The 27,878-nt window shown below is 58.6% G+C and overlaps 1 protein-coding gene across 8 annotated transcripts; it reads right to left on the bottom strand.

Annotated features, from left to right (window-relative positions):
- Positions 1 to 7,237: 7,237 nt before the first annotated feature.
- LOC106728688 lies at positions 7,238 to 27,878 on the bottom strand. 8 transcript variants are annotated; one of them, XR_004316350.1, is made up of 5 exons: positions 25,598 to 26,085; positions 25,341 to 25,428; positions 24,862 to 25,016; positions 21,405 to 21,619; positions 19,762 to 21,057 (listed from the first exon to the last, which is right to left on the bottom strand). XR_004316350.1 is itself a non-coding variant. In XM_032470871.1 (5 exons), exons 1-5 carry the CDS (start codon positions 27,673 to 27,675, stop codon positions 20,923 to 20,925), a joined length of 588 nt encoding a protein of 195 aa, XP_032326762.1. In that variant the 5' UTR covers positions 27,676 to 27,878; the 3' UTR covers positions 19,762 to 20,922. The 8 variants fall into 8 exon arrangements, 1 of the variants encoding a protein (XP_032326762.1); XM_032470871.1 differs by lacking the exon at positions 25,598 to 26,085 and adding an exon at positions 27,637 to 27,878 and having other exon boundaries at positions 21,449 to 21,619; XR_004316354.1 differs by lacking the exons at positions 19,762 to 21,057; positions 21,405 to 21,619; positions 25,598 to 26,085 and adding exons at positions 7,238 to 9,581; positions 26,964 to 27,344.

Raw genomic sequence — 27,878 nt, forward strand, 5'->3', positions numbered from 1 at the left:
GGCGGCCTGCCCTGCCCGCCCAGCGTCAGCTGACCGTCTTCCTGGGGCCTTGGGCGCAGGGGACAGATGACCTGCTGGCTTATGCAACGTGTCTGCTCCTGGCCTCCCTCTGGGGATGGCTGTCTGCTGCTTGGGCCTCCTGCCGAGGCCAGCAACAGCACGTGACCATTTGTCCATAAACACGGTGAGGAGCCCACATGAGGCGCGCAGGACACAGGAGCTGAGTTTCACAACTGCTTCCTCTGTGTTTCCAATTAACTGCGGAGGTGGCCGCCCACAGGAAGGGAGCGGGGCCAAGAAGACGCTGTTTTTCCCTCTGTTCTCCGTGCTGTTTGTGAGCGCTTGGTCCCAGGAAGAAGCCACTTTGCAGGCAGGCGTGGCCCCCCCCCTCCGAGATCTTGCTCCTTCCTGGCCGCCCTCCCCAGCCTCAAGTCTCAGTCCTCTGGTTCCCCAGCCCGGCCCGCCCCGCCCCAGGCAGGAGTCCAGAGACACTCAAAGGTTGTCCCCCAGCCCAGCAGAGATGCCCCGATTATGAGCCGGCTTCTCAGATGTGCCGCAGGATTTGTGAGCCGGTGCCCGATGGCCAGCCGCAGGCCCACAGGAAATGGTAAGCAGAGATCACGGCGGGAGAGGCCCCTCCAGGTCTGCGAGTCGTCACACGGTGTGCGGCCAGCCAGCGAGAGCGGGGACAGACAGAGCCTGCTGGCCAGCCCAGCCAGGGCGGGAGAGGCAGAGTGGCCGGGAGCAGCTGCGCCCTCCTCCCTCTGCTCCAGCGAGAGAACCACAGAGCAAAGTAGGATCACCTTACTCCCTGCTGCGCACACCTGCCGGAGGGGTGGCCTGTGCTCTGCGCTCACATGCTTGCACATGACCGCTCGCTGCAGGGCTGTGTCCCTCGCATGTCCACCTGCAGCGTGTTCCCAGTCCCAGTTCCAACTTTCCATCTGTAGAATGCCACGTGCAAAGCCCCCTGGGCACCGCGGGTGAGAGTTCTCAGTGACCTCGCCCCGGTGGCAGCTGCTTGCAGACTACAAAATGCACCCAGGGTCTTTTCTCTGCAGCCCGCAGGCCAGGAATGGGCTGCCCTGGAGAAGGTTTGGCCCCCGAGAAACCAGCCTTCCTTCTGCAGCCACCTCGGCGCCTGGGCAGGACGCATCAATCTTGCTAAAAGAGAAAAGCACAACCTCTTAGAAGTTTCTCTTAGAACACATTCCACTGGACTGTGTACTTTGAACCCAAATACACCAAATGCTATCTACTAAATGCTGTGGAAAACTTTAAAAGGTAATACAGAGAGAGACTGTCTCCTGCTTTTGCCACTTCCTTCTGGGGTGAATTTCTGACACTTGAACATTCTTGTCTTTGCTCATCCCAGCAAGGTGAGAAGGGAAGGTACTGGGGCTGAAACTCCACGAAAGAAGAAATTGTCTTTATAAAGAGGACGAGATTTTGCAGATACTCAGTGCCGCCTAATTGATATTCCTTTGCAGAGAATAATCCCATCAAAGAATAACCAATGTGGGGATGTAGTCTGGTGCCGCCACTATGGAAAACAGTGTGGAGATTCCTTAAAAAAAAAAAAAAAAAAAACTAGAAATAGACTTACCATATGAGCCAGCAATCCCACTCCTGGGCATATAGCTGGAGGAAACTCTAATTCAAAAAGACACCTGTACCCCAATGTTCACAGCAGCACTATTCACAATAGCCAAGACATGGAAACAGCCTAAATGTCCATCAACAGATGACTGGATAAAGAAGTTGTGAAATATATATATATATATGTGTGTGTGTGTATAGATATATAAAAAATATAATATATATATATATATGTAATGGAATACTACTCAGCCATAAAAAAGAATAAAATAACACCATTTGTATTAATATGGATGGACCTGGAGATCATCATACTAAGTGAAGTAAGTTAGACAGAGAAAGAAAAATACCATATGATATCACTTACACAGGGAATCAAAAAAAAAGACACAAATAAATTTATTTACAAAATAGAAACAGACTCACAGACATAGTAAACAAACTTATGGTTACCGGGGGGGAAAGGAGTGGGAAGGGGTAAATTGGGAGTTCAAGATTTGCAGATACTAACTACTATATATAAAATAGATAAACAACAAGTTTCTTCTGTAGAGCACAGGAAACTATATTCAATAGCCTGTCGTCACCTATAATGAAAATGAATATATGTGTGTTCGTGTATGACTGAAGCATTATGCTGTAACCAGAAATCGATGCAACATTGTAACCTGACTATATGTCAGTTAAAAAGAAAATAGCCAACATGATTTTCATGAGATGCATAAAGGAGTTAGGGGGGCTCACATGGGTCTTTGCAGATTAAAATGTCAATGCATTAAAATTCTGTGACTGTCACCCTCACTTCTGCTCCTCAAGAGGTTTCTCTTCACCCTCCCAACACAGCTGGAGGTCACCCAGCTGCGGTGACACAGAGTGACTTTCTCTCATCTCCCAGTGCAGGCCTGTCGCAGCGTGGAGGACCGGGAAGGGCAGGAAGGGAGGGGGCTGCACCCCGACACCTCACCCCACCCTGTGAGGGGCCAGGAGGGTCTGAAAGAGGGCCAGCTGCTGGGGGTGAGTGAAGGCAAAGTGCCAGTGGGACTCGGACCTCAGCCGGGGGCCTGCTGGGACCCCCAGAAGTGGGAGCATGGCAGCCAGTCGAGGGGCTCCTGTCCTCAGGTGGTGGAACATGTGGGGCGGCGGGCAGGCCAGAGATGGGGGGGCCCTGTGCAGACACGGAGCTCTGTGCCCAGCCTGTGGGAAGCCCCGGCTCACACCCAGCCCAGCCCAGGCTGTGGGCCAGTCCGGGTAACCGTGTCACACAGGGCCAACCTTCTCTGTGGCGTTTTCATGGTGCTGGACCGAGTTCCACGTGGACACAGGGCCAAGGGGCCAGGGACCCTCCCGGGTGAGCAGTGGGGCTTCATCAGATACTTGGAGAAGTAGAGACAGTTGAGCTGAGACAGAACGAAAGCCTCAAGGAGCCAGGCCGTAGCCTGGAGGGAGGAGACTTCCTTGGACGCAGCAAGACCAGCCAGCGTCCCCTTAGCGCCTTGGTCCAGGGGCCTCGGCACAGAACACTCAGAGGAGAAGGCGGCCCTCCAGGTGGACCAGAGCCTGGGCTGACTCGATTCATCCATCCAAGAAGGAAGCCTCGGACCATCCTGGAAGGAGGAGGGTCTGCACCTGCTCCCACTGCGCAGAAACGTCCCTACTCCTGCTTCTCAATTAGAACCACCAGCCGCGGGCTCGGCTCCCTGCCTGCGCCCCCAGCCGGGCTGACCAGGCCAGCAGACGGCAGGGTCAGTACCCGGGGAGAGGCTTGGCACGGATGCTGGTGAGGTCAGGCTGGCGGTCAGCGCGGCCCATGCTGCACGGGCGGCCTGGCTGGGCTCCGGGAGAGCACGCGGGAGGGTGTCTGCGGATGGGGGTCCCCGGGGCGCAAGGCTCTTGCTGCGGGGTAGGCAGCACGGAGCATGAAGCTCACTCCCTCTTTCTTAAGAGCATCTCTGGTGGAGGTCTGACCTCCACCCCCAGGTGGCCTGGGGTGGGGGGCAGGCAGGCCTGGAGGACAAGGGATAAGGGATGGGGAGGGAACAGGAAGGGGAAGGCTATCCTGCCAAACCCCCGGGGGGCCAGGGAGAGGGCGGAGAGGATCCATCTCTGGCCCCTGTCTCCTCCTGGCCAAGGAGGGCCCGGGCACCGCGGCTCACAGGACCAGCCCCTTCCCGCCCCTCTGCAGCACTGGGCCTCCCGCCTTCCCCACGCACACTCACTGCCCCGCACTCCAGGTGGCTCCACGTGAACCTTAGAGCGTGAAGGATGGCTGCAAAATCTTTACCGCTCCACCCAGTGGGAAAGGCAGCGGATTTCTGCTCCCACCCCCCTGCCCTGCCAGGACCCAGGCTGGCTCCCATGACTTGCTCGTCGAGGGGATGCAGCCGAAGAGAACTTTGGGTACACCTGGGACTAGACTCTAGAGCCTGCAGCTTCCTCCTCTCTTGGAAACTTCTCACTCTGGTAGAGACCAGGAGAAAGTCCAAGGTCCCTGCAAGGACCACGCTCAGGCACCCTGGTCAGGCCGCCCCATCAAGGACCCCCGCACCAAGGCCCTGGGTCATGTGAGTGAAGCAGTCTTGGACCCCCTGGACCAGCCTACCCACCAGGTGGGTGTCACCAAGTGACCTCTATCAGCTCTGGGAGGAGCAGGGGACCTGCCAAGCCACCCCCTGCCCCATAAAGTCAGCACATACAGTAAAATGATTGCTGTCCTAAACCTCCAAATGCAAGGGAGTGGGCAGCCGGCAATACACAGCCAGGACGCGGAACTCCATCCCACTTGCCATGAGTTTGTCCCACCAGCCAGTGGCACCCAGTGTAGTCAAGGAGGCAACAGAGAGACCACACGTGCGTGGGGCCAGCAGGCACTGGGCTGCACGCGGGCACACGCGGCCCTGTGAAAACAAAGTCATCTGCTGCCGTGACGTCAGGTGTCACATGCATGTGTCACACACCCCCATGCACACAAGACTCCAGCCAGGCCAAACGGCTTGAGCAAAGAGGCATTATTGGCAAAGACACAAAATGAACTAATTTCAGTTGAATTGCAGCAAACCCCTGTTGAGGCTGTAACAGTCCCAGGGCCTCTGCCAGGGAAGACCCGCCTTCCACTCCAGCAAAATGCTCGGTCTTTATCATCGTGTCCTGTCGGGTTGATCAAAACCTCGCCGACCTCGGCGTCGGTCCTGAGAGTGGGAGATTCTTTCTAACAAGTGGAAATGCCCCACAGGTGATAAAGCAGATTCAGGGGGAGGGAAAGAGCCCAGCGGTAGCGCGCATGCAGCAGGCACAAGGTCCTGGGTTCTATCCCCAGTCCCTCCGCTAAATAAATAAATAAACCTAATTACCTTCCCCCACCAAAAAAAAAAGAAAAAAAATCTGATTTGCCAACCAGGGATCCAGACAAGCCTCTCTGAGCCTCAGTGTCTTCTTCTGGAAAACAGAGCCAGTGCAGACGCTGCACCCCTGTGGGGCGTGCCTGGACACGCGCCAGCCATCCTTCGCTCACCTTCTCTGGGCGTCTCCTTCTCTGGGCTCCCCCTCCCTGCCCGGGAGATGAGAGAGGGGAACCAGGAGCCCCTACAGAGCCCGTGTCCCCCACGCTGCCTGTGACTGTGGCGAACAGTCGACTTTCAGGGCGTCTCCTACCCAACCCAGCCGCACAGATGGTCTAGAACGTTCATCTGGAATGGCGGCTCTCGGCAAGGGTGAAGCAGGATTCTGAGGGTGCATTTAGACACCCCCATGATTCCTCTGTGGCCTCGGCCAAGAGGAGGGAGGAAGTGGGGGCAGCTGCGTGTTGGCACTGCGCCACCCAGGGTTTATAGGCGGTCGGAGGGGAAGCACGTTGTTACAGAAGTCCCACCGAGGGGTGCAGTGCCTCCGCTGTGGTGCTGGCTGGTGTCTGAGCCTGCAGCACAGCTGGTCCTTGCAGCTCCTCCGTGCTGAGGGGACCCAGGACCACGGTGACCCTGCCAGCACCAGACCTGTGCCTCTAACCAGGCCAGGGCATGTGCTTCAGCCAAGTGGCCAGCCCTGCGGTCACTCCCCAGCCTCGGAGGACCGGGAAATCAAAACCTCACGCTGAAGCAGGCTGGGCTGCCTCACCAGCTCCACCCCAGGGCTGGGGGGAGCACCCAAGCGGTGTGTGTATGTCGGACCCAGCCCAGACACTGCAATCCTAGGACATCGAGGCTTTGGTCCTCCCTGGGAGAGGGGCTGGGCAGCCCAGTCATGGCACAGAAGTTCTGGGAGCCACATTTTTTTCAGGGTTGCAGGAGGCTTTGGGATTTGGAAAAACAAAATACATTCTTTTAAAAAGGGCTGCAGGGCAGCTCCGTGGCTGGCCCTGCTCCACAGCCGGGCAGGGCAACCAGCCACAGAGCTCTCTGGTTGCATCCCTTCTTCAGCTGGACTGATAAGAGCTGTGCCGGGGCGGCCTGACCTCCTCCCAACCACAGCCTGACTCCCAGGAGGCCGGCCGGCCGCTGGCTGGAGGCCCCAGCTGACCACACTGCCTCGGGCAACTCGCCTCTCCTGGTGCCAGATTCTTACCCGTCCCGTTGCCAGCAAAGCTCCCATCCTCCTTAGCTCCTGGGGACAACCTGCACCACAGCTGCACTCTCATCAAGGCCCTGCCCGTGCCAGGCTCCAGGCACGTGAGGCCAGAGGATGTGGGAGTTCAAGGCCTCGTAAATGAGAGGCAGGGAACGGGTGTCACAGAGAAAAAGGACCAGGCCTGGGGTGCACGTGGACAGAGAGGAGGGCTCGGCACTCGGGCGGCTCAGGGAATGGAACAAGGGAGCGGGATGGGACGGGGCCCTCGCAGGGAAGCGTGGGCCTTGTCAGACAGGAGACTAGAGGAAGGGGGTTCTGGGCAGAAGGAATGGCCATGCAAAGGCCCTGAGGTGGGACAGCTCAGGCTGAGGAAGGGTGGGGGCCTTTACGGGTCTGGGGAGGGAGGCAGAGACAAAAGCTGGAAGTCCAAACCCAGCAAGGGCAGGGTCCACGGGACGTGCACTGACAGCATGTGGAGGAGACGCAGAAGCGGCCCGGGGTCTCTCGGGGACACAGAAGGAGCAGGCGTTGAGCAGGGAAGGTCTGCGACAGCAGACAGGAAGAAGATGCTTCCATGGATGGACGGGGACGCCGGCACTCAGGGCGGAGCGCGTCCTGAGCCAGGCAGGGACAAGGTGGGCTGAGCCAGGCCGAGGGGCCAGGAGAGGCTCTGAGGAGGGGCGGCCAGGGAAGAGGGAGGGAACTCACCCCACTGCTGGAGCCAGGAATGCGTGCGGAAGGAGGAAGGACTGAGCCAGACCCCCGGCAGGGGGAGGGAGGCGGGAGTGAACACACTCCTCGGCTGGGAGGCCGGGTGCCCGCACCGCCAGAGGGCTGAGCGGAGCAGAAGGAGCCTCGGCTAGAACCCAAGCTTCTCACAGCACACGTTAAAAGTGAATGCCAGTTGGAGCAAGTATATAAATGTGCTTTTGAAATGTGCATTTAACAGATGTGGAAAGAGCTATTTATAAGCTCGGCCCAGGGATGACCTGTCTGAGCAAAATGTGAAACAGACTAAATCCTAACACCCGAGGGAGGGGCCGCGAACGCCAAGTGGGGGGGTCGGGGCTTTCTCTCTGAATGACGTTTTCTGCCTCATCTTATGTTTATTATTTTAAAAATAAGGAAAAGGAGAAAAAGGTAGTCAAGAAACTGGAGTGCAGGAGGAGGGCTTGGGGCTGAGAAAACTCGGTTTTCAAACGAGTCTGTGGGCCAAAGGAGGTTAGAAGCGCTCGCGTTTCCAGGCCTCCCCCGCTTCCCCAAGGTTCGCCCTGCGCCTCTTGGCTTTTACGGAAGACCGGCCTCGGTGCCTGTCGTCCCCTCACCGAGAGAAACCCGGAGGGGATTTTCACTTTTACGAAAAAGGACAGAAAGTGAACATCGTGTCCAGCGCTGGTGTTGCAGCGGCCGTCACAGAGGCGGCGCACACCCCGAGCAGCGAGAAGGGCCCCGCCGGGCTCCTCCCCGGGAACCGCGCTCGGCACCCCAGCGTCCGGCCCCGCAGCTTGAACTGTGTCCACGAGCTTCTGCGCTTTGTCTCGATCGATTTTGTGCGTCTGTTAGCAAGAGGCGTCCTAAGGTAACGGATTCTTCTCTTTGTGCCGTTTCAGTTTGCCGAAGCATTTCGCGGGGGTATCAGGGGGGAAGCCCGCACTCCGTTTTCAAGTCTGACTGCAAAGGAGAGCAGAAAGGAGACGCCTGAAGGGCAGGGCATGCCAGGAAGGGTAACAGCAAACCCCAGGGAAACCTGCGACACCAGACGTGGTTATATACGTCCTTCCCAAAAGATTCTACATAAACCGAAACCAAATAAAATGTGAACATTTTCACGTGCAATCAACCGAGTTTTCCAGCAGCAGATTTGCTCTTTGCGTGACGCGCCTGCTTGACAGCTCGGCTGGGGGTAGATTCCAGGGTGCGGATCACACCCGCTCCTGCAGGGCGGCTGTGCCCTCACTCTGGCCTTCAGAGTGTCCAGTGCTTCTGATTCCGAGCCCCCTGGGGTTCTGCACGGCCCCAAAATGCTCTGACCCCCTCACACGGAGAAGTGAGTGTCTATGGACCCTCCTTTTCAACTGGGAAGGCTCGTGACCGCTTCAGCAACAGATTATGGCCAAAGGGAGGCGGGGTGACTCCCGAGGTAAGTCACTGAGGGCCAGGCCGCCTCCAGCTGGCTGACCTGAGATGCTCCTCTAGGAGCTCGGTCACCATGCCGTGCAGAGGCCCAGGCCGCATTACGGGCCACATGGGATGCTCTGGCCCCCCTGCCTCCAGGTTGCCCCAGCGAAGGCTCCAGATGTCAAGGAGCAGAGACCAGCCAGCTCCGCTCTGCCCTGTCTGAATCCCTCAGCACTGAATCCAGGAAGATGCTGTGTGCCTGTCACCAGGGGTTGGTTTGCTGTGTACCGACAGTAACTGGAACAGCTTTAAATTTCCTTTCCATTGTGCCATTACCCATCTCCCGCACACCCCACCCATGTGTGCGCACACACACACACACACACACTTGCTGGCACGTGCTTTGTAGGTGGTCTACTCCGCTAAGCCACGAACTTCCCATTTTTCCAAAATTTTGTTGACACACCCAATCTGCTGTTGGCTGCATCGCTCTGGGTGTACACCTTCTGTGTTCACTTACTATCATTTGATGATTCAGAGGGAACAAAGAAAATGCACATGACCCGTCTGCCAATGTCAACAGACATTTCTGTTTTGCTTTCTGTAGTGCTCCTGAATAGCTCAACCCAGAGCCAAATTTAAAACACTCCAAATTCAAATCATCTTGGGTAAACTGAGGCAAAACCTTGGGAAACAGGGGTGTCCCAGAGTTTCCTCAGCCCCTGGAAACGCAGGCATTCTGAGTCCAGCAGCACCTCCCCCCAGCCTCGTGGACATACATTATCAGAATGACGAGAGAGACTGCCCACCCTGACCTACGTTGTGTGCAGCTCACCACACATTTAAAATAAAAGCCTGATTTAAGAATGAGACAGGAAAGCCCCAAAGAAGAAGAAAATATTGTTTAGTCGGGAGGAGAGAGACCTTTCTCGGGTGAGGCTGGGCTGGGTCTGACCTGGAGGCTACTGGGGCCGACAGAGAGCACGGGCTGGAATGCAATGGTGAGTGCAGGTCCCCTGCAGCCACGAGGCGCACAGCACCCATGCACACCCAGTGAGCTTCCCAGGAATGATGGGACTGACCAGTGGAGTTCACGGTGAACCGAAGCTAGGAGCTGCTTGGTCTCAGATTGAATAACTACTTAGATCAGTGACTTCAGATAAACAAGAGCTTTTCCAGCATCACCGGACCATGCATACTCCTGGTCAGCCCTGTCCAGTGTTGCTCTGTGCCCTGCCTGCATCAGAAAAACCTGTCACTGCTCCTGGAGAAGTGGTTCCGAGCATATCTCTTCATGGTGCTGTGACCTGTGAAAGAGACAAAGGACATCAACGCTGCGCTTTGGCGTCTTAAATGGTACCCACTGCAAAGAACTGCCACCACGCCCTGAATGACTGACGGCCTCCACCTTTGAGAGTCTTACGAGAAGCAAGAGACTAAAGAAAGAGCCCCAGCCAAGGACGTGAGGCCCCTGGGCGCTGGATGACTGTGGCTGCCCAAACACTGTGCGCCATCTCTGGGGCAGCTCACCCTCTCCGGGCCGCCCTCATGTCAGATGAGGGGTGGACCAGTGCTTGTCCACCTGGGGTGGTGCTGCCCCACCCCGAGGCCGTCCAGGGGTGTGTTGGGCCCCAGGCTTATCTGTGTGACTGAGGCCGGGGCCGGGGCCGGGGCTGCCAACTTCCTGCAAGATGCTGTCTCGGCCTCTAGGAAAGGAATACGCACCATGGGCCTCTCAAGCCCAGGTCGGGGGCCCCGTCTCCACCACAGACTCTGATCCTGTGACATCCGTGCAGGTTGAAGAAACGAGTGGGTGATCCGAAGCGAACTCAAGAACTCCCAGCACTACATTATGAACATTTCTAACACAGAGAAACGGTGAAAGAGGGGCTCGGGGAGCCCCGCCGCTTAGCTGCTACCGCGACCATCCGCTGCTCTTGCTTTCTGTCAGTTCCATCCGCCACTCCAGCCATCCGTCACCCCAGCATGGTTTCGCTCATTTCAAGGTGCGTGACAGATAGCGGCGCCCTCCGCCCCCCACCCAAGCACGTCGGCACAAGTGTCACTTACCCGGCTCTGTGTTCTGTACGATTTGTGTTGCTGTGAAAAGGACCCAGAGTGTCAGGGGCGCAGCGTGATGCGGGTACTCCCAGGCAGCCTGCTCGGCCCCTCCTGGCGCGGTGAGCCGGTGAGCCCCCGTCCCCGCACTAACTCTGGGACCCCTGGAGGCGGTGCTTGGGAGAATTCAACAGCCACGTGGTCTGGCGGAGGGCGGGCGCCCAGCGCTCAGCATCTGGCGCCAGACCTGCTTTTGCGTGGGGCCACGTGAGCTGAGCAACCTCCCCGCCACCTCCCTGCCTCCGTCCCCTCCTCTGCAGGGTGGAGGCGATCACGTCCACCTGCTCTGGCCGTGCGGTCGGGGGCAGTGGTGAGACCGGGTGGCCTGCCGCACGAGACAGTGCTGTACGCTGTGCAGTGTCGTAAAACGGGCAAGTACTGAGACCGGAAACTGGTTTGTTAACTGTCCAGGCCCAAAGAATGACTCTCAGATGGCCTGGCTCAGGCCAGAATCCAACCCCCAGCCTGTTCCCAGGGTGCTAGTGGTCGTGCCTGATTGGTGAGGGCTGGGGAGAAGGGAGAAAGCAGGGGTGTTTGAAGGCAGAATTTCCTTCTCCAAAAGAAGAGCTGCCTCCTGGATGGGCCCGCACTGGGCTGCCCTGGCCCCGCCGACAGGCTGACGTCCTGTAACCCCATCGCAGGTCTGGGCTGCCACCAGGGAGGCTGGGATCCCTCCAGCGGAAACGGAGAAGGACCTGTGGGATCTTGTGGCAGGTCATGGGGCAGATCGCTTTTCAAAGGAATGTTCCTGACTCCTTGCTACAAATCCTGTGACCTCACCATGGGCCAGAATGTCTAAGTCCTGGCCTGCGGGGTTTCTCACAAGGCTTTAGCTCAGCCTGCTCTCCCACAGAAGTGCACGAAGCCGTGCTGTGCTGAGCTCCCCCCAGAGCAGCCAGTGCGGGTGCCTGGCCTCATCACAGTCCTGGACCTCTCGGCCTAAACCTCTAGGAGCGGCCCCGGCCAGTGGACGTGGAATGAGAGGCCGAACACAGTCAGTGGACCTCTCTGGGACGGCCCGAGGCGTGCCCCCAGCATCCAGCCCAGGGGCCCAAACAGCACCCGGGGCTCAGTCTGCAGCGAGACACCCCTTCTATGGTCCCGCTTCCCCTCCCTGTCCCCCTGCTCCCTTCCCTGAGCCAGACTTCCTGCAATCACCCCCCAGGTAAACTGCCTGCTTCAGTTGCTTGCCTCTGGTCCCTTCCAGGAGGCCCCACCCTGGACACACACACACTGAGGAACCTGGAGAAACATCTTCCCCTCAATTTTGCTGTGAACCTAAAACTTGTTTGAAAAGAAACAAGTCTTAATGTGGGGGCCGGGGGGGGACACAGAGCCAGAGGCTGGCCCAGATGGCGGAGCTGCACGCCTTCGTTTTTCTCGGGTGACAGCCCGAGGCCCCGCCCCGCTGCTCTGGTCAGTTCACAGCCAAAACAGCGGCAGCGGCTCTGGACTCGCATCCGAGGCCTGGAGCCACAGGTAAGCCCTGAGCAGAGGGCAGGGGTCAGGGCCGGCCCCCAGGCTCAGGGTGAGGGTGTGCAGCCAGACAAACACGCGGAGCCAGGCGAGCTCAGGGATGTCCACGGTTACTGGGACAAGGGCGCCCGTTCCTCGCTCGGCGGCCTTCTCCTCCCTCCCTCGTCTAAGAACGGCCCTCGTGCCCCTGACAGTGAACCTCAGCCCTCCCAGGAAGGGGCTTCACCCCGAGGGGTCCGGCCCCGCCTCTTTGAGCAGCTGTCCTGAGGACCCGTGGTCAGCAGCTGTAAAGGGCTTGGAGGAGGGCAGCGTCACATGCATGTTTGCTGTCATCCCTGTGATCCTGGCCTCAGATCTTACACCCAGACGGAAGGGAGACCTGCCTGGGTCCTGGATATCCCTTGCTGGGCGGCAGACCACCCCACCTTAAAACAGCAGCCACGCCCTCGGGCACTGTGGGTCAGAACGCAGGCAGGGCACAGCAGGGGCGCGGGCCTGATCCCCAGAGTCTGCACCCCGAGCTGGGGTCACCAGAACAGCTGGGAGCTCGAGCCCCTGAGGCTGGAGCCTGGGGTGGGATGGCTCCGAGGCGGGGGGCTGGGCGAGCTGGGAACACTAGGGACACTCGCGTGTGTCCTCTCCACGTGGTTTCCACACAGTATGTCGTCCAGTTGGAAAGATACATCCTGAGAACAGGTGTCCCGAAAGGACCCAGCAGAGTTGCCAGGCCTCTGAGGTCACTGCCTTCCCCTCCCACCTCACTGGGCTCCTGGGTGAAGCGCTCACAAACCCACTTGGAATCGAGGAGGGGGACAGACCCCGCCTCTCACTTGGCAGCGCATCAGAGAATTTGGGCCCCTGAAGTCACAGTGCATGTGGTCGCCCACGCCAGGGTCGCCTCGGGCCCTCTGCTCCTCGTCCTCACAGCCTCAGCTGTAAGGTTTGGATTTGCACTCAGTTTAACTGAGGGTTTACGACTCCCCAGTCTTGGGGAGGCGGAGGATCGGGGCAATGCAACCTCCCCGGCAACGTTGCCACTACCCCCACCTCCCAGGGCTTAAGAAAAACAAGTCTGTCAGCGGAAGAGAGCAAAGCATGACGCCCCGGCCCCGTCATCCTCGTTAACACGGCCACCGCTCTCTGGGGGGGGGTCTGCCTGCCCCGGGGGGAGTTAGCTAATACGATCATAAACGTGGAATCCACCAGCCCACAACACGTCGGAGGATTTTGAAGAAAACCTTAACTCCTGCGAGCCACATTAGCATCTAATCTCCTAAACACTCAGCCCCGAAACGCGGCTGGCTGCAGCTGGACCTGCCCTGCCCTTTGCAGACGCACGCATTCTTGGCAGAGGGTTTGTGTAATAAAAACTTTCAATCAAGCCCAGGACACTGAAGAGAAATAAAAAGGTGTCCAAGATCATCCTTGTAGCTTAAAATAAAGACACACAGAGGCTTTGGGGTTCTGTCTGTAGAGGATTTCAGCTCCATCTTTCAAAGAGCCTTCTAATCTTCTCGTGAAAACTGGGCATTCTAGCCACTAACTCCTGTAAACTATGTCTCAGTGAAGACAGGTGCAAATACACCGACCACGGCACACAGCCCGGGCTGCAACCAAGTAACACAGAACAGAACAGTCACCTCCCCACGTGTCCATTCAGAATTTCCCCTTTGGCATGAATGTTCACGTTAAAATCATCTAAGGTGCTGGAGATCTAACTGGTGTCTTTGAACCCCAAATACGCCAGGTTTCCATCATTGTTTACCACTTCGCATTTTGCACGTTCCCTTTCCAATAAAAACGGGTAATTGATGACTGTCTACGAATACTGGCTCTGATGTACTGGGCTCGACTAGGGGTCGCTCATGGGTGATCTGACTCTGAACAGGCTTGCGACGCCTGCAGGTGAAGGTGTCCAGAATTACATTTTTTATGCACAGGAAAGGGAAAATTCAGTACCTTCGTGGATGAGTGTGCAAACACATACACAAAATATTCATTAATACCCTTGTCCTCACTTCACATTTGCAAGTATAATGCTAAATGTTAAAAAACCCATTTGACCTTGGTCCTTTCCAGGGGTGCCTCGATTTTTGTCAACAATTCCAAACAACCAGATTGCCTCAATATCTGTGTGGTCAAGTAAAGGACTCAGGTTATACACTCGCTCACTCTGCTTCTGCTGGTTGTGGTTAGTGACGAAAACAGTGAAGCCTAACTGTTCAAGTGATGCCGCCTGGCCAGGACCCAGAGCGAGACAGGCTTAAAGAAAGGGGAACACGTGCAAAATACCTCCTGTTCCGCTGGCCGCACACACGAGAGGCCGACTGGCTTCAGCAATTCTTAGGGGCGGTTTTTTTGTTTGTTTGTTTGTTTGTTTTGGCCATAAACAAGGGACAGGACGCAAAGAGCTTGGCGATCTCCACTTTTCCATTCAGTGCTTGATCTCAGCCCTTTCTTCTTCCTTCCTCTTGGGGAAACAAATGAAACCCTGAGCGGCTTGCTGCCCCGAGTAAAGGCACGCTTCTCTTGAGCTCGCTCATTCTGTGAGCATCACCAGCTGGACTCTGCAAAGATGAGGACGACTCAGGTGCGCACCTGTTCTCCAGGGGTCTGCAGGTACGCCAGCCAGGGCGAGTTGTAACAGGGTCAGCGTTTCTTTTCCCTCTGCCCCAGTCCAGCGCAGGTAGGGGAGGGTACCTGTTCCACAGTCAGCTGGGATGCAGGCTTCTCCCCAGCAGCCCTGTCACCACCCAGGCCCTCCACATCCGGCCAGCACGATGGAGGGGAGAATGTGAAGGAAGATGCAGGGAATTCAGGGACCATCTGCAGAACGTGGTCCTAAGGCCACACCTCCCTGCCTGTGGGAGCTGGTGCCCACGAGGGAGGAGGAGAGGTGAGCGCACACATCGCCCCAGTCACAGTTGTCAGGTTGGCCCCAACCAGGAAACAGCAGTCACTTTCCACAGCAGTTGCTCCGCGCCACGCCCCTGCCCTTAGCGGGCTCTGATGGGAAATGTGGCACAGCTGGATGTTCACAGCCGGGCCTGTGTTCTTCCGTTACAGCTGCAAATCCAAAGGCATCCCTCCCTGTCAACCACTTGGCCCCTTTCTGACAACTTTCTTTTGCATTTCAAGTTTTTTTCCAACACATTTAAGCGGAACAGAGTTCCAAGCAGGCTTATAAAATGCTTTCTCTGAAGGGAAAGGTTTTTCTGACTTTGACAGATCACTGGGTAATTGAAGCTCTCCACGGTCAATGTGTAATCTCCTGCAGATCACATATAAATATTTAAAATTATTTTCCAGATGTCCAGGGAAACTTGTGGGTCAGCAACCCCTTTCTCCTTGTTTCCAGCGCTTCCTGGTTGGAAAAAGAGAAAAAGAACCTCGGCGCCCAGGTACCCGTAGCGGCTGTGCATGGGTGAGGGGACGGGGGACCCATGCGACGGGTATCCCGTGACATGCATCTTAGCTTTGCTTTCAGTTTTGCTAGAGACAAAGCAGCCACGTCCAGAAACCTGTGAAATCGATATGTTAATGGTCAGTGGGTGCAACAGGTATTTTATTCTTAAAGCGAAGCCTATGGTCCAGATTTTTGGAATAAGCTTCACTGAGCTAGGAAATCTCTGCCTGCAATCTGAGCTGCAATAACGCAAGAATGGTCTCCTTTCGTTGCCATGGGTGCAGCGGCTCAGTAACAAAAGTCAGAACATAGAGTCTGGATGCACCAGCGATCGGTATTCTCTCTCCTGCTCTCCGCGGGCCAGGAATTTAGACACCGCTTACCTGGGCGTTGGAGGGTCCCAGGCGTCCAGTCCGGGGAGGGCAGGGCTGCAGTCACTCCCGGAGGGCAAGTAGCATCCTCGGGTTGCTTGAATGTCCTCGCACACATCAGCCGGCTGCCCCCAGAGCAAGCGCACCCGGAGAGGGAGGCCAGGCGGCCTCTGCGATCCGCGATATCTGGGAGGCTCGCGGCGTGACCTCCAGCACGGTTTCGCGGTGGGGCACAAGTTCCAGGAAGGTGCCGGAATGTCAGAGTCAGCTGTCAGAGAGCTTGTGGGCGGGGATGGAGGCTGGTGTGACCCCCCTTCGGAAGATACAGTCTGCCCCAGGGCCGAGCGTGCAAATCCTGCTCCTGGAGTATAGGGAAGTCTCAGGGTGTGGCCTGGCTGCGCTCACACAGCCGGGAGGGGACGGAGTCCCCCCTGGACGCAGGCGGTCTAGCTTCAGGCCCCCACCCCAGCGTTCTGCAAGAGGGTTCTCCCCCCGGGAGCCCCAGTGAGCACCGGACCTCAGCCCTAACCGAGCAGGGGGCACCGAGTCAGAACGACAAGAAATGAGGTGAACCCTGCAAGTCTGTGTTATCAACACCGGTGATAAGTGTGGGCCAGGCCCGCACTCCTGCCTTTCCGCCACCTCCCCCTTCCCGGACCCATCACGCACCTTCAGTGCGGCCTCCATCCGTGACCAGAGGCCTGGGGCAGAAAGCTGGAGGAGAAAAGATTATCCCTGTGGACCATTACACAGCAGCCTGCCCAGGGCTGGATGGAGGCAGGGTTGAATTTCAGGGCCCTGCCCACAGCACTGGGGTCCCAAGCCTTTCTTCTCGGTGACTTGGCATTGCCCTCTGCCCTCTCAGGTGACACTGCCTGCGGCACAGGGGTCGGGGGGCTGGGATGGAGCTGGAAATAGATCTCTGACCACCGGCCTCCAGGGACCTGTGGCAACACTGAGACTCAGGATTCAACCCACCCAGCCCCTGCCCCCGGCTGTGCAAGGTCCACGGAAGCCTTTCTGGGGTCTTGAAAGACAGCATTCTCCCTCCCTCTCTCTCTCCCCGACTCTCCCAGCTCCACTGGACTTTGGGACATTTTAGGGATGGGGCCGCGGGGCACCAGGTAACTCGTGAAGACCATGGCAATGGACGGAGGCCTCACTGTCTGACCCTCACCCCACTGTGGGATGCTCAAGGCGAGTCTGGGTTGGGAGGGAGGGGCCCTTGTCCTGATAAACGCGCCTGGCACTGGGGGACCCGGAGAAGGACTGATCTACCATCTTTCTAGACGCTGCTCCTGGAGGCTCAGGCCCCTCTGGGCAGCTCTCGTTTCCTTTCATGACTTGTTCCAGTAACAGGGTCTGTTCACAGACTCGGGGGCTGCCCCTGGGCTGGGGGACAGGCAGCTCCCCTCTGTTCCAGCTCTTTGCCCGGAGCGATGTGGGTCGGACCTTGAGCACACGGGGAGCCGGGGCTGGGGGCTCCTAAGGGAGGGTCCGGACACCCAGTGGCCCATCACCACTTCTCCTCACTGCCCTGCAGAAACCCGCTCCTTGGTCTGCAGTCGGGGTCCACTCACAGCTCCAAACCCCGTTCCTCCAGGTCAAGGGCAGCCCCACCCGGAGATCTAGTCGCCGGCCACGTCCTATCATCGCCTCGCTCAGGGCAGCTGGGCCTCGGAGGAGGCTGAAAGGAAGAAACAGAAAGGGAGGTCGCCCCCTCTCAGGACAGCAGAGTCCGAGCCTTCTGGGAAGGCAGCCGACCGAGCTGTCGTTTGGGGCCCACAAACAGGAGCCCAGGGTAGGGGGATTTGCAGTCACCCAGGAGTCTGTGCGGAAGGCCAAAGGCACCTGAGTCCCCCCCGGCACCTCTCCTGGGCCCACCAGCTCCTTCGACCTCTCTTCCCGCTCCAACCACGAGGACCTCTGCTTGGAGGGGGCCGAGGGGCGCGGGAAGGAGAGAGGGACCTGGGCGAGGGCTCTGGCTCTCGGGGTGGATGGGGTCGCTCCGCCCTGGGAATTTGGGGCTGCCTGGTGGCTGTGTATTTCCCGCTGCCCTCACTCTTGCCATCAGCCTGGAAAAGTGAAAGTCTGATGTTTCTCATTACCCGGACTGCAGTGACCCGAGGACAGGGGCCGGGGGCCTCCTGCCAGCCAGAACCAACCAGTGGGTTCTTGGACGCAAGGAAGGCAGATGGGAGCGCACCTTCCCCACGTGTCCCGGGAGACCCAGGCCCCTCCCCAGAGAGAATGCAGACTGAGCACCTCCTGGGCTGACCCAGGCCTGCTCCTGGCCTTCAGTCTGTGGCTGAGGGTGAGTGTGGGGGTGTCGCAGCCTCCACTGGGGGTGGGGAGGCCAGCAGCCTGGGTCTCCTCCCTCCTCCAGAGCCAGGACAGGGATCGGAAAGAAAGGCAGGAATGCGAAAGTCAGGGAGGAGGGAGGAGAGACCAGGCGGTGGAACGCCAACCAGCAGCCACACCCAGACCGGCAGCCATGGCTGCTCTTCGGATGGAGCCCTGAGAGGATGGAACGTCCACCAACCTCGGGGCTCAGAAGCATCTTGCCTGCCCGTCGCACGGTTCCCGGCTGTGCACCCTGCACAGGCCAGTCAACTCAGAACAGCCAGTGCAAATGCTGCACTTCTCGCTCATCCCCAAAAAAAGCCTCCAGCTGCTGGCACCAGGGCACCTGAGCGCAGGGCCTGTGTGAGCCAGGCCTCTTGTCTCCCCACCAGGAAGCAGCCCTGGCACCTACCCGCTCTTGGGCACTGGCCCCCAATGGGCTGGACGTCACAGTGTTCATGCCAGCTCAGCATTAGAGGGTGACCCCTCCCAATGCCTTTGGTGGCCACACAAGATGCAGGAAGCCCAGGTCCACAACTGGGAGGGGTGGGGAGCAGGGGAAACTGGCGGCTGCTTGCCCTTCTGAGGGCAACGCGTCGAACATGCTGGAAATGCAGGAGTGGACGTTTAAACTGTCTGGGAGCTGAGTAGTGTCCCCCACCTTGTGAGGCTCCTCGCTGAGTGGAGGAGCAATCTCAGACTGAGAGCCGTCGGAGGCAGTGACGGGCCAGGGCCAAGGGCAGCCCGGCCCCATGTCCGCAGGGGCAGAGGGGGCTCCACGTGAAGGCCAGGCTGCGAGAGGACGGGCAGACCCGGGGCTCTGGGTCAGGGGACGGTCCCACGTGGCCGCCTTGGGAACACACAAGGCAGGACCTGGTTTCCCGGCCTTGGCGCTCTGGGGACTCCACCCAGACCGTGCCTGTGGGTTCGTGTTTGGAGAAGCACACTGCTGACAGTTTGAGGGGTCCGCCCCGCAGCGGCCTGCAGGACAAATGGCCCAACCTCCCCGGGCTCTCTTTGTGCTGAAGAGCCAAGGTCACCGACACGCGTCCCACACCAGCAAGGGTGCGTACAGCCACCCAAACTCACCCCCGCGACGGCCGGGCTCCCCCCTCACGGGTCGGGAGGGACATCCAGGCAGCTCATGGAGACCTCCCGCCACCCACCGAGAGCCGTCCTAGGCCCTGGGCACCCCAGTCCCCGTTGGGGGGCGGGTACAGTGGGTCCCAGGGCGAGAGGGAACAGGTGTCTAGGAGAGCAGAGCTGGCTTAGTGCTCACGCGAAGTATTCTGGAAGTACTTTTACATGCTGGGGAAAAGGCCCTCATTTCCTTTAATGGACGGGACCCGGCACGACCCGGGGATTAATAAATCCTTCTCAGGGATTTACTCAGAGGCAGGGAGCTAACCAGCGGGAAACGAGCAGCCGGAGAGGCAGGGAGGAGGAGACAGCCTGTAACTGAGTAAAAAGCCCGCTGACCCGAAGAGCTCCCCGTCTGCAGGGTCTCTCCCCGAGGAGCCAGGGGTCCTTCTCGGCCTCCCCACGGAGCTGCACCCTCAGCCCTTGGCACAGTGAGGGTCTCGCACGCGCCCGCGGGATGAGAGGGAGACCTCGGGGATTTCAGCAGCCCCAACGCCAAGGCAGAAGCAGAACCGTCCCCACGAGGTCCGGCAGGAGTTTTGCGGCCCCAAGGTGGTGCTGGGGCTCCAGCTCAGCAATGAGCTTGCCAAGAAGCGGGGGGCAATAGAAGGAAGCCATCACCGTCCTGTTGTCTGTATTTCTTTAATTCTTGTTCTAAAGTCGATGTTGATTGTTAGCTGTGGCCATCAGAGATTAATCTCTTGTTGATGTTCACAGAAGCTCACGGGGGACGGGGAGGCGTGGCGGGTTTCTCTAGCTTGGTGAGTCAAATCGTAGAAAGCCTGCGTGGACCCCGGCCAAGCACCTCGGAGAGCACAGCTCGTCTCTGGGCGGCTTGTGCCCATTTCAGCAGCTCGGTGCAGCTACAGACCCACCTCTATAAACTGATGGCCACCGGCATGGTTAGAGGATTGCCCTGGTTCATCCTCAGAAGAACTGGCACCCTCTACAGAGCTTCCCGATAGAGGATGGTGGCTCGGCCAACGTCAGCAAACCAAGCCATGACCGGTCTTCAGAGCCCCTCTGGACAAGCAGTGCCTCTGAGAGCACCACGGAGGGATGCAAGCCATGGCCTGGACCCCGAAATGCTTCGCACTGATCAAAATTCCAGTACCTTCCTGCCCACAAGGACTAGATCTTTCCAGCCACCAGGAGGTCTGTTGACCTGGCTGCTGGTCACATGGCTCCTCTGGGCTGGCCACAGAGGAAAAGCAAAGCGAAAATCCCCTGGCCACCCAAGGACACCCTCCCTCTGGTGTGAGCCACCAGCAGTTTATGGGGAGTCTTACTCCAAAACGCAGGTGCACTAGAGGTCTGGGCGAGACCTGCGGCCGAACGCAAGCTTGCATGCCTGGGGCACCGTGAGGCCAAAGAAACCAAAACATCAAGAGTCTGGAGCAGAGGAAGGTTTACTGCAGGGCCGAGCAAGGAGGACGGGGTGGCTCCTGCCCAAGAGAGCCCTGAACTCCCCGAGAGGGTCCAAACTCAGGGTGTTCCCTGCAGACCTTGGGTGACGGTTAATTGTGTGTGCCAGCCTGACCAGCCAGATAGCTGCTAAAACATTATTTCTGCGTCTCTGGTGCGTTTCAGAAGAGATCAGCGTTTGTTCAGGGGCGGAGTAAAGACCGCCCTTCCCGGTACGGGCGGGCATCACGTAGTCGGCCGAGGACCTGCGGGGAATCAAACAGCAGAGCAAGAGCCAATGCGCTCTCTCCTCTCGAGGAGGGACGTCCGTCTTCTCCTGCCCCTGGACGTCAGAGCTCCTGGTTCTCAGGCCTCTGGACTCAGACTGAATTATACCAGGCTTTCCCGGTTCTCCGGCCTGCAGACAGCAGACTGTGGCTTCTCAGCCTCTGTAAGAGTGTGAGCCAATTCCTCTTCCCTCTGTCTGTCCTGTTGGCTCTGTTTGTCTCCGGGTACAAGACGTGCCTGTTTTAAACAGGGTGCCATCTGCAAAGTGACCACACCCCTTCTCCCGCTACTCCTCCCTCCCACAACCAAGGGTAACAGGAAAAAATCTTCCTTTCTGGGCTGAGGCTGGAAAAGGGAGATTTTTTTACCTCCCGAGCTGGTGTAAATTTACCGACTTTGTCCTATTCATAGACCGCCCAGTGGCTGATGGAGAGGGCAGAGGGCTGGGCCTGCCTGAGAAATGAGGGTGGGGCAGGAAGCTTTCTCAATTAGCAGCTGCGGGATGGAGATACTTTCCAGCGTTCAGAGAAAACGAGGCTGCTGGAAGGTTTGCTGCTTCCTTGGTAAGTGGTTTCAGGACCTACGTTTTACGGAGCCTGATTGGCACCAGCTGTCAACAGAGTCCTACGTTTTGCCCGGAAACGCTCTGGGCTGTGTCCTCCAGGTCTTCCATCCGGAGGAAGCTCCCTCCACCGCCTGCTCCCAGAGCAGCATTCTTTGTCCTGTATGGAGCTAGCCAGCGCTTCAGAGGCCCTCTTCCTTCCAGCGAGACACTGTGCCACCAAGCAAGCAGCCATTTCTGCAGACGGGGCACAGGAACCAGCAAGCTAGAGCGTCAGAGGGCCACACACGGCTCGGCCACCCAAGGATGCCCTGGGCATGCAACAAATAAACAAAACTGCGATGCACACGTAAGCGCCTCAGAGTCACCATGAGACCACTCCACGCCTTCCTCACTAAGCTTGCAAATCGTGTCCAGCACTTCCTAGCCTGACCCTGGTGTCCGTGTGGCCTCAGGAAGGCATTAACCCTGAATCCTCTCATCACGTTAAACTTGACCTGCCAGTAGCTTGTGGTATGATATGTGTTTTTCCTACACCATGCAGCTCTCAGCGGACACTGGTGGGCTGTCTCACCATTTCATTCAATTCTGACACCATCTTCCTGGGGACAGTGTCAGATTCCATGCGTTAAGGTCTTACTCCCACTAGACTGCCCGCCATTCAGGTGACACCTGCAAGTCCAGGTTGTCGTATGTGCTTCCGACCAGCCGGCCACAGACCAGAGGTTCCCAGGACCTTCTCCTCGGGTTCCATCCACTTGCTGGGGAGCTCACAGAGCTCAGGAAACCCATTTACTCCCTAGGTCACCAGCTGATCAGAGGACATAGAGCCAGATGAAGAGCTACACAGAGCGAGTTCCCAAACAAAGGGGCTTCTATCCCTGTACGGTTTGGGGCCCAGAACAGCAACGCATGGAAGTATTCTGGTTCCCCAACGCAGAAGCTCTCCAAGCCCCGCTCTTTGGGGGTTTTGTGGAACCTCATTGCACGGGCATGGCTGATTAAATCATCGGCCATTGGTGATTGGTTCCACCCCTAATGCCTCTCCCCTCCCTGGAAATCAAGGGATGGGGCTGGAAGTCCCAACCTTCTACTTGCGGTCCATTTCCCTGGCAACCAGCCCTGCACCCTGCGGTGTGGTCCGGAAGTCGTCTCATTAACGTGAGCCCCGGTGCGGTGGAAGGGGACACCCATGCCACCTCTACGGCTCTGAAGCAATTTCGGGAGCCGAGGACAAGGCACCAAGTAACAGAAGATGCTCCCGTTACTCTTCCTGCTCAGGAAATTCCGAGGGGTTTGGGAGCCGTGAGCCAGGGATCCGGGCAGAGAGCAAACTGTATATTTATTGTAAATCACCACATCACATTTATCAAGGAGAAAGTGCAGATTTCTGCCTCCCGACTTCCCTTCTCAGCTCAAGGAGCCCCCAGCCCACAGACATCAGCCCGAACCTGGGGCTTGTTGGCAGGAAGGGCTGCTTTGCATCTCCGCACGGATGCCAATCGAGGGGGAGGGGACAACGCAGACATGGGGAGAGAGCATGCTTCCTTCACCAAAGGGGAAAAGATACGTGCTGCACAGGCTGGCTCTGGAGAGTTTGGTTTTAAAACAAGAAGAAAAGGGGCGGGAGTCAAAGAGTAAATTGCATATGAGCTGCCCCCGAGGGGCGTGTGGCTCCTTTCGGAGGGGCAGGGAGGTGGTCTTTGGAGATGTCAAAAGATGTCTTTCTAGCACAAAAGCTTTTGTATTTCCTAGTTGGTCAGTGGATTCTTTAGAACTGGGAGCACGAAGGACGCAGAACAGAAAGGGAGCCACACTCACACTCATAGTAGGGCCAGGGGCACGTCCTGGCGGGCTTGTTTCTCGAAGATAAAGAGAGTCAACAATAAGAAAGCCAGCTGGCTGCCGGCACAGGGCCTGCAGGTTGGATGCTGGAAGCTCCGCTCGCCCACCGTGGGTGCTGGGTTCCCCTCTCCCCGCGTCCTAATGACCAGCGGTGGGAGTCTGGGCTCCGGGAGCACCTCCACCCGGGTCCAAGGAGCCCCAGGGGTCCCTCTTTTATTTCTGACACATGTCTGAGATTTCCAGAAAGGAAAAGAATGACTGGGGGGGGGGGCACAGCTCAGCGGCAGAGCGCACGCCTAGCACGCATGAGGTCCTGAGTTCCACCCCCAGTACCTCCGTTTTAAACAAACAAACCTAATTACCTTCCTTCGCCAAAAAAGCAAAAAAAAAAAAAAAACAAAAAACAAACAAACAAAAAACTGGGAAAGGGCAGGCCAGGCCTGGGAAGGCTCTCCTCCAAAGGAGTGGTGCTGAGACCTTTCAGGGATTCCTGGTGCCAGGAGTGGATTGCGTGGGGGCGCTTAGGACCATCGCCTGGCCCAGGCCACCCACGCCCCAGGCTCCCCGGGACCCTCAGGGCAGCCTAGCGCTGGCAGAGGGAGAGAGAGGATGGGCGGGCAACGGTGGAAGGAGAGGCAGCAAGGAGGTCTGTATGGACAGAGTCATTCTGTGCCAAATCGGTGCGGCGGGGGCCGCAGCTCCAGCTCGACAGGGCTTAGAGCCACCGAACACGGAGCTCCGCTGTGCAACGAGAAAGATTAGCGAGCTCACCCTGCGGGGCAGCGGGGCAGCAGAGAACCCAAGTTTCCCCTGACACCAGAGTCCTGGCACCCACACCCCACCTCCCGACCCCGACACCCCCACACCCCAGGCCCCCACATTCCCAGATCTCCAGACACTCATGTTCCCACACCCCATCCCCACGCCCCTAGACCCCACACCCCAGCCCCCACAGCCCCAGACCCCACATTCCCATCCCCTATACTCCATCCCCCCCATACCCCTGGACCCGCCACTCACTCAGCAGCCCCCTACCTCAAGGTCACTAAGCTCTCCAGGCCCCAGAGGAAGGCTGAGAGGAGAAACCTGAGGCTGCAGGTGTGGGACGCTCTGGGCTGGGCCCAGGGGAGCTCGGGCAGAAGCAGGACGTGAGTGGAGACCAGGCCCTGCGCGGGGCAGCCCACCAGAGGGACAGGGAAGCTGGGAGGACCGGGACTGACGGCGGGTGAGGGGGAGGGCCTCCTGGAGTGAGGCCACCCAGCAAACAGACTCCAGGGGAGACAGGGCCCTCGGGTCAGAGACGCTGGGTGCACCAGCGACTCCCCGAAGCGCTGCCTGCTACCTCTCAGCATTGCTGGTGCGGAATTAAAGGCGGGTGTGACGCAGCAGGGACACCATGCCTGACGCCCGTCGGCGCTCATGGAATGTCGCTTCCACCCCCTTTTCAGCAGAAAGGGACAGAAAGACAGCCCTACCCCACTTTGTGTTCCAACCCCAGGACCCCCCATCAGCAGCAGTCAGCCCTTGGAGAGTGCTGGGAAGCTGCAGGTCCTGTCCTCTGGGGGCGAAGATTCTCCACCCCCATCTTACCCCTCCCCCTCCCGGGCTGCCTGTGACCGGTGTGCCTCACTCACGGTGTGTCTGACACCTGCCAGGGGGTCCCCCCATGATGTCAGTGAGAGCACAGCTTCACTCGTCTGCCGGATGCTGTTGGCGGGGTACCAGGGGCCGCCCAGTGCCTTCTCCCATGGCCTCTGCTCCCTTCTTCTTCGCCTTGCCACCTGTGCACCTGCTCGCACACGCACACACAAGAAACCAAGTTGTTCCACGGAGACTTTCTTTAAAGTAAATTCCTCTTGGTGACACAGCATCAGCAGCAGGCTCTTTCCACCCCACCCCACAGTTGACCCTGAAAATGCCAGGAGCCTCCTGCCCCCGGGCCTTTGCACATGCTGTCCCTTCTGTGACACGCCCCCACTCACACACATGCACACACACACACATCACGTTTGTCCCTCCCACTGGCCCTTCGGCATCCAGCGCAGCGTCCTCTCCCACGCCCGTGTGTGCTTGCACCACCTGGAGTCGTCACACTTTGTAACTGTGTGCTTACTTCTGTCATCACCCGACGTGTGCAATTCTTTGTTCCTCCAAGGGCAGGATCTGTCCCCTCCATGTGTCTGTGGCTTCCAACACAGCACCTGGCACACAGTAGGTGCATAAAATGTGTTGGATAAATAACAGAATTCAGGGACACATTAACTGAAGCCCCAAACCTGCACTCTCCCCTGACCACTCGCTGCCCCCCCATTCTGTTTACACTACGGGGTGGTGCATTACTGCAGGCCAGGCCTGGCAGCACCCAGGCACCTGTGGGATTTCCTATCTGCTCCGGGAGGCAGTGGGACGGAGAGCAGGTTCCCTTCCAGGATTCCGAGGTCTACAGTTGACCTTGTCAAAGCACTATGTCCCTCTGGTCAGTTCTGACATCACACAGGCTCCTCAGACCTGGAGCCGGAGCTGAGATGTAAGGACGGCCTCTCCCATCTCTCAGAGAGGCCCTGAGTTCTCACCCCGGACACGAGCTGCCAGGAAGCCGGGGGCAGGCATCCCATGCTGGGAAGAGACCAGGACCAGGAGAGCTCTCAGCTGCCCTGCAAATCCCCAGTCCTGCTTCCCAGGAGCCATGCCCGGGGCCTCCCTGCTCCCACATGCAACCCTGAACTTTGGTTCTCTTGAGCCAGGCACCCAAGGACAGACCAAGCCCCACACTTTCACTTCCCGCTGCTGGGCCAGGCCTCCAAGGCAGGTCCAAAGGAGGGCCCCTGAGTCCTCCCGCCAGCCTGCCCGCTCCTCCCAACCCGATGCCGGCTGGTAACGCATGTTCCCCTCAGGGCGGTGGCCACGGGAGGGCCAGCCAAGCAGCAGACTGACCGTCACCTGCTAGGGGCATCCTCTCGCCCTGTTTTGGGGAGGGTGGCAGGGCCCTGGCCGGCAGGGCTGCCCTGGAAAAGCCACAGGCTGCGAGGCACACTTTGTTCAGAAGTAATCTCAGCTATTAGGCTGCATAATTGACCCAAAGAGGGAAGTCATCACTGGGAGAAACAAAGGGCGCTCAGTGCCACCTGGCCGCCGACCAGCTGGCCCGCAGGGCGCCGAGGGCCTCTCACGTGGGCAGCGACGCCCCAGCCCACAGTGAGGTGGGGGGTCCCAGCCCTCCCCCCGACCCGTGCATGCACCCCAGGGCTGAGCACACCCACCAGGCAGCCTGACAGCGGCCCTTTCCCAGCACAGCCCGCTGCTGGGGAGGGAGCCCGCCAGTAGCCTCCTGCCCTTCCCTCGGTGCCCCGAGCCTGCCAGGAAGCCTGGAAACGCAGGCAGGTGTGCGTCCCGGTGCCAAGGAAGGAGGCAGGGACGGAAGACGGCAAGCCACGCCGATGGGGAACCAGAACAATAAAGGTAAACTACCGTTTCACCCGGAGATAAAAATAACAGTGGGACAGGAGGTGCTGCCAGCAGAGGGCCGCGGGGCCGTGTGAGGACTGGCAGGTCACCTCGAGCCACCCGGGGAGCTGGCTCCAGCTCCGCCCTACTTCTCACGCAGAGCACTCCCCTCCCTCCGGACATCCGAGAAGCCCAGTCTCGATAAGCAATTCCTGGCAGTGGTAAATCTGGCCGCGTAAACAACTCCTGGACCCGCTTTAGGAGGACACAGATCCACGCCCGGGGGTCTCACTTGGAGCGTCTTTCAGTGGCAGCGAAGACGGCCTGTGCGAGTCGCCTTGGCCGCTCTGCGGCTCGTGACTCAGCGGCCCTGCAGGCCTGCTCGGGGCTGCAGGGCCGCTCCGCCCTCGGGGCTGGGGGCCTTCAGCCTTGGCCAGAGGAGGTGGGAGCCCCGTGGCCACCTGGAAAGCCTCTTCCCTTTTGTTTTCCAGTAGAAAAGAAATGCCAGCAGGCCGTGACCCACAAGTGCTCCAATCCCCTACGCGTTCAGCTGGGCTGCCCGCGGCGCCTCCTCCCCGCCCTCCAGGGGGAGTTCTCGCCTCTCCTGGTGGCTTCTCTGCATCCTGAGTTCTTCTGCTACTGTTCCCAGCAGCCCCAGCAGCCCCTCCTTCCACGAAACACCCCGCAGTGGCCTTGGGAAGAAATACTCATTTCCCTGACGGTGACGAGACACAGACGGTCCTACAGATCAGCTCCCCAGAGCCCCGAAACAGCGGGCCCTGTGGTTGTCAGGAGGGGCTAACGGGAAAGACGGACCAGGGCGAGGCCGCCCCCGGGGGTCAGCCTGAAGGCAACGCAGACACGACTCCCTCGGGGTCAGGGGGCGCGGGGTGGGGGAGATGGGGGGTCCCGGGTGAAACTGCAGCCCCAGGCTCAAGGTGCAGGAGAAGGTCAGCACCACTCACATCCCAGGCGGGCGTGGGGAGCCAGCCTTCACTGCGCATCCGCTCTGCAAGGGCACGGTGGTCGCCCTTCACGCCTCTGCCCAGTTTCTGCAGTGACCCCACGAGAGACGTCTGAGTGGACTCAGATGGAAGAGGAGGCAGGGAGAGGCAAGGGACCAGGGTCAGTCGGTGACCGTGGTGACCGGCCCTGGGGAGGGGCGGGGGCGGAGGTGTGCTTGCTAGGGATCTGGAGCAGGGAGGGC

This window comes from Camelus ferus, chromosome 31 (assembly GCF_009834535.1).
Source record: "Camelus ferus isolate YT-003-E chromosome 31, BCGSAC_Cfer_1.0, whole genome shotgun sequence".
Classification (NCBI taxonomy): domain Eukaryota; kingdom Metazoa; phylum Chordata; class Mammalia; order Artiodactyla; family Camelidae; genus Camelus; species Camelus ferus.

Excerpts from the sequence above, each read along its gene's own strand:
- LOC106728688 (XM_032470871.1), bottom strand. The coding sequence starts at position 27,675 with ATGCGCAGTGAAGGCTGGCTCCCCACGCCCGCCTGGGAT. Across the intron at positions 25,429-27,636 it reads TCCCCACGCCCGCCTGGGAT|GTGCTGTGTTGGAAGCCACA; the intron begins GTGAGTGGTGCT and ends ACTGTGTGCCAG. Across the intron at positions 25,017-25,340 it reads CACGTCGGGTGATGACAGAA|GTGCACAGGTGGCAAGGCGA; the intron begins GTAAGCACACAG and ends GTGTGCGAGCAG.